Source organism: Calidris pugnax, unplaced genomic scaffold, assembly GCF_001431845.1.
Source record: "Calidris pugnax isolate Ruff unplaced genomic scaffold, ASM143184v1 scaffold92, whole genome shotgun sequence".
NCBI lineage: Eukaryota > Metazoa > Chordata > Aves > Charadriiformes > Scolopacidae > Calidris > Calidris pugnax.
In genome coordinates this window covers 408,911-414,581 of record NW_015090823.1, presented here as the reverse complement: position 1 = coordinate 414,581, position 5,671 = coordinate 408,911, and the positions used below count along the sequence as shown (strand labels likewise).

General features: G+C 64.6%; 1 protein-coding gene across 2 annotated transcripts in view; it reads left to right on the top strand.

The window, feature by feature from the left end:
* Nucleotides 1–5,496: 5,496 nt before the first annotated feature.
* Nucleotides 5,497–5,671, top strand: part of MCAM (melanoma cell adhesion molecule) — a 14,383-nt gene continuing 14,208 nt past the window's right edge. For both annotated transcript variants that reach the window (XM_014939997.1, XM_014939996.1), the window contains exon 1: nt 5,497–5,607. In XM_014939997.1, coding sequence (XP_014795483.1) covers nt 5,541–5,607 — 67 coding nt within the window. In that variant the 5' untranslated portion in view covers nt 5,497–5,540. The remainder of the gene's footprint in view (nt 5,608–5,671) is intronic.

Genomic DNA, 5,671 nt, shown 5'->3' with positions numbered 1-5,671 from the left:
ATCGCTGCTGGCAGGGAAGGACAGCCGGCATCCGCCCGGTGTGCTGCACGGCCGGGGCTGCCGGGGAGAGCCTGGGGAAGGCTCGGGAGCTGGAAGGTGCCTGCGTCCCCCAGTGTCACCTTCGCAGGCACCTTCCCTGCCTTAATTCCCCCTGCAGACTGGTGGAAGAGTAGGAGCATGAGGGCTGCCTGCGGTGTTTCTGGAGGGCTGTGTGGCTCCCCACAAAGGGAGCTGGGATATCTCTCTCCTGGAGCCCAGCCAGACGGCCCTGGGAAAGGCAAGTTCTCTTCCATGGGAAAGTCCTGCAAGGAGAAATCCCTGCTCAGCGCAGCCAGCCCCACAGTTCCCCTGGGCCCTTGTGCTCCAGCGTGTCCTCGATGCTGTGAGGCTGAGCAGGGTGCACGGCCAGTGGCACAGTGAGGCGGCATGGGGACTGCCTTCTCCCAGGCAGCCCTCACCTGCCCTCACCCCTACTCCATGTGCTCTTCAGCAGCGGGGAGCCCCTCCCAGGGCCCTCCAAAGGGATCCCCCACAGCCCATGGATTCGACAGGGGCTCCCCCAAAGCTGGGGCTGGCCTCGCCGCCTGCCTGGGGCTAATCTCTCATTATGCTTTCTTGCAGTTCCTCCTGATGAGCTGTCCCGGGGCAGCCCTGAGAGCCCTGCGGACAGAGCTGGGACAAAGACTTCACCGCACGGGACCACAGGCAAGCACAGGGGGTGATGCTGGGCTACCGCGTTGGCTTCTTCTCTCCTCCTTGGCAGTGGGGAGCACGCTGCTCAGCGACACCGCAGCGAGCCTGGAAAGCTGGGTGACGTGGAGCGCAGGGCAGGGGTGCTCATTCCCTCCGTTCCTCTGGGCACTCACAGCGCGAGAGCTGTGGCATTAGCAGGGGGTGACGAATGAGCGTGGCCAGGACCCCAGCCTGCGCCGCAGGGTTGCTGTGCGGGCGCTGGCGGCAGCTGCTGCTCCCGGGCGTCCCGCTGCCGGACCCCCACCGGCCGGGTGCATAATCCACCCCATTGTGTGGGCGAGTGCCCGGCCCCGGCCCATCTGGCGCCGAGACAATGGGGCCTTTTTCCGGCCGGCGCTGGGGGGAGATGAACTCGGAAGTCTTCCGAAGGAAAAAGCCGGTTTATAAATAGCCATCCCAAGGCTCTCAGCTTCCCCCCTTGCTGCCCCGTCAGCCCCCATCCCACCCATCCCCAAAGCCTGCTCTGCGCACTGGGGCGGCAGCGCACCGGGGCTGGGAGAGGACCTGGAGGACGTACGTGACCAGCCTGTCCCAGCTGCGTACACGCGAGCGAGAGGGCAGTACGTGGCTGTTTGTACGCTGTCCCGGGGCTGCACCTGCTCCGGGGCATGGGGACCCTGCACCCCAGGGATGCCGAGTGACAGACCAGCCCTGGATGGAGGGCTCCTCCTCGCCCGGCTCCCGGCCCCTCCTAAACAAAGGCCCTGTAGCCATGGTTAATAATCCCCACATAAAGGCCCTGCGGAAGAGCAGAGGAAGGAGAGGGGAGACACAAAGAAGCTGCCGGGAGCCCAGCCGAGGAAGGGGGGAGGCAGAAGGCGTTTTCCTGAGCTGCGAAGAGGGCTCCCAGTGGCGGACAGAGACAGGGTGGAGTTACCCAAAGGCGGCTTTGCCCTCCTGGCACATCTGGTACCCTATCCCTTGTGGTCTTCCATGGGGAGCAAGAGGTTGGACAGTCCGGGCAGGTCCTTGTGCTTACCCCAGACCGCAATGCATTGCGTGAGCCTTCAAGCACCCCAAAATGTGGCTCCAGGGGCTGGTGGGAAGGTGTCCTGGGGGTTTCTACCCAGAGGAAGTGAGCCTCAGCACTGCCATGCCCCAGCAGCAGGGAAGCCATGGGCCATTCCCGGGAAGTGTAGGAAAGCACGGCCGCTGGCCTGCATCCCATCCCATCAGATCCCATCCCATCAGATCCCATCCCATCCCTGGGGAGCCGGGCCCCTCTTGGCCCTGACGGTGTTGTGTGAAGAGGTGCAGGCCTGGGCGGACGCGGCAGCCGGCTTCCGCCCTGCATGTCTGCCTTTCATCCACCCCGGAGCCGCACAGGAACCAGCGCCAGCCGACAGCTCATCGCTCAGCGGCACTGGTGAGGGGCTCACTGGGAGGCAGCCAGCACACAGAGCACCCCAGGCACCCCGCAGACCCCTCCCGAGCCACCTGGGCTGCTCTGGGCCCCATCGGCAGGGTCAGGGATTGCAGGGGGTGGGGAAGGCACGGGGCCCCCGTCCCCACCTGAGGCATGCCGAGCAGCGTGTCAGGGCACGCACAGCGGGAGAGCAGGATGCTGCCTGCCCGCACAGCCCGCACCGGGGCCGGCTCCCTCATTGTCCGAGCCCCACAGCTCTCGCTGAGAAGGCAGGGGAAGGTGGAAAGGGCCATCACGCTGGCCATCACTCCCCTCTGGCTGCGCAGAGCCAGGCTCAGCGGGAGCTGGAGGAGAAAGGCAAATGCAATTACATGCTGGCAGATCGTGCCTGCAACTTGCAAAGCTCAGATAACGCCGGGGTAGTCATCCTCGTCCTGGGCAGGCTGTGCCCTTGAGCTGTCCTGTGGACGCCAGGTTTCCTGCAGCGAGAAGTGCCTGTCCGGCAGCTCTGCCGGGGGCTGCAAGTCCCACCGCCCCCAGGACAGAGCAGCCTCTCACCTGAGAGGTGGCAGGAGGGTTGGAGGGGGAGAGAGCTGGGAGTCACGGGGCCCCCAATGCCCATATTCCCTGCTGTCAGAGCGAGAGCTGCTCTGCGCCTCGGCAGGGGCCGGACCCCTGTGCCCTGACCCTGGCTGTGTGCGTGGGACCTCCACACGGGAGCCCCAGCCACACTGTTTGTTTGCACAGCAGTGAATGGGCGCCGGAGCCAAATCCATTAGGCAAGCAAATAAATAAGAAGGCGTGAGATAAGGCGACAAGAGAGGGAAGCTGAAGGTGGCCAGCCTGTTGTGCTCCCCACGCAGAGACCCCGGAGCGCACCGGGTGCCACACACAGCGCCGGGGGGTGATTTCATGCCTTGCTTTCAAATCCTGTCTGTCTTCCCTAGAACCATTAGTTTGGTAGCAGAAAAAAAAGAGTTTTCTTCAAAGTTAAACAGTTTCAAAAGCAGAAGCCCTGCCAACTGGAGGCACGGCTGTTGCAGTACCAGCAGGAGGCTGTTTCAGGGTGGCATGCTCCCTGCCACAGCGCTTGGCCAGCCTGTTTTCTCCAGGGAGCGGCATTGCCCTTTCCAACTGCTGGGAATTTTCTGCCGAGGTTTTATTAGCAACATTTTGCTTTATTTTTAACACAGAATAAAAGTTAGCACCAGAACAAAATGCACCAGCAGTATGTCATCTGGGTTCTCCCACTTGTTTGTTTGACTTGGTAGATGCTTTCCCGCGGGAAAGCAGGACCCCTCGGGCCCTCTTCCCTCACAGGGTGGCATTTGCAGGGCTTAAATCATGGTATTTCCTGCAAAATGGAACATCCCTTTCCCTCTTCCAAAGGGAGCAGAGCCTGAGGCTCCTTTGGTGCTGAATCCCGTCTTTTGAAGGGAGAGGAAAGTGTGAGCATGTTGCCAGGGGGTCCCCAAGGCCTGGGCACCCACTGGAGGGGTGGCTGTTCCCATTGCAGACAGGGAGCTCCTGTTGCCATCAGCTGTGAGAGCATCCCCACACTGATGGCACAGCTCCCTTGCACTTGTTCCTCCTGAACGTGCCGCCTGGGAGGAGGCCTCCCCTCCGCACAGCGACGCGAGGGCTATGAGCCTTATGACTGCCCAGCAATACCATTTTAAGCAACTAATCTCGTGGGGAAAAAATTTAATCATTTCCGATGAATCATCAAGTCTATTTGGCTGGGAAAGTGTTGTGGGGGGGCTGGCCAGGCATACAGAGGAGGGAGGAGGAGGGCATGGGAAGGGCCGCTGCATGGCACCAGCACAGGAGCAGGGCTGGGGCTGGAGGCCAGCACAGGGTTGTTTGCACTGGAAAGGCTGGTGGTGTGAAGGGTGCCTGGGGATGCTGTGGGCCCCGGGGGACCCGCAGTCTGGTCCCGGAGTGGCCCAGGGTGGTCAGAGGGGCGCAGCCCACGCTGCTGGGGCCAGGAGTGCAGCTCACGCTGCAGGAAAAGCAAGTGGAGAAGAGAAGAGGATGTGCAAATGTTTAGAGCCCCTGGGCCAAGAGCTGGAGGAGAGCGGTCTTGCTGCTCCTGGGAGACTCTGGGGCAGCCCTGGGCCTGTCCTCAGGTGGGGTGAACATGGGTCAGTGAGCTTCAGGAGTACTGTGCAAATGGGGAGCGAGAGTGGGGGAGGCAGAAGTGGGGCTTTGAAGGAGAAGAAAACCCCGGCGCTTTGTTCTCCAACGTAGCCCCTCTGGCTCTGGTTGACCCCTTGGGGGAAACCAAGGCGCAGAGCCAGGCTGCGATGGGGCAGGGGCACTAGACCCCACGTCCTGCATGGTTGGCTGCGGGCAACCGGGTGGTTTGTTGCACTCCCCCGGGCCTGTGCGGGGGCCCCGTCTCGGGGCTGCAGGAGGGGCCGGGCTGTGTTTGGGGCTGGGTGATTACCCCGGGATAATAGCAGCCTTGTGCAGCCCTGAGAGCCCCTCCGCCCCCGGGCCGGCCCGGGGCCAGGCGTGCTGCCCCGGCCACCGCAACCAACGGCTTTTCCACAGCCGCCCCATCCAACAGCTGCGTGGGGGCTCGGCCACGGCTCGCTGTGCGCCACGGAGCGGGGCCCGGCGTTTGGGGACAAGGATGGGCCTTTGCAGGGAACCTCTTTGCGGGGCTGGGGTCACCACACACAGGGAGACCGAGGCAGAGTGAGTCTGGGGTGCCCGCGGTGGCACCTCCCTTGTGTCCCTCACTGTCCCCAGGTATCTCTCAGATGACAAAGAGTGGTTTGATCCCCCTGGTTTTGAGTCCACAACCCAGAAGCTGCGGCTGGGCTTCGGGGCGAAGTGGGGCTGAGCAGGGGAGCAGGGCTATTCTGCCCCAAAGCACCGCCAGCTGGACCCACCGAGGCCTGGAAGCGGGACGCTCAGGGACTGTCCCCCCTTCCAGCATTCCACAAGCCCCTGTGGAAACCATCCCGACCCCAGGGCTCTGCCCCCCCCCGGCGGGTCTGCTCTGTGATTTCCACCCCCAGCGCCCGGCAGTCTGCTGCCATCAGCCTCCGCAAGCCCGGGCAGGCGGGCGCTGGCAGACGGCAGGTCTGGGAGCACAGCTGGAACCAGCCCCTCCAGCAGAGCGAGAAACGCCAGACAACGGCCCGGACCGGCACCGGGGCGGGGGACACGTTTGTTCGGGGGAGGGGGCGCCGTCCGGGAGAGCCGAGCCACCCTCGCGGGGTGCGGGGTCCGCACGGGAGCGCGCTGCGGGGCTCGGCGGCGCCCGGCCGGCTGCCGCTGGGGGGTGATAAGCGGCCGCGGGCGGTGGGCAGGTACCGCGCCTTCCTCCTCCTCCTCCTCCTCCTCCTCCTCCGCCTGACGTCAGCCCGCGGCCCCTCTCAGTCGCGGGAGGCCGGCGGCGGTGGCGGGCATGGCTGGGGGGCGGCGGGCGGCCGGGCTCGCCCTGGGCTGGGGCTGCTGCCTCCTGCTCTGCTGCGGTGAGTGGCCCCGGGCGCGGCGGGGACGGGACGGGACGGGACGGTCGGTGCCGGTGCCGTGGGG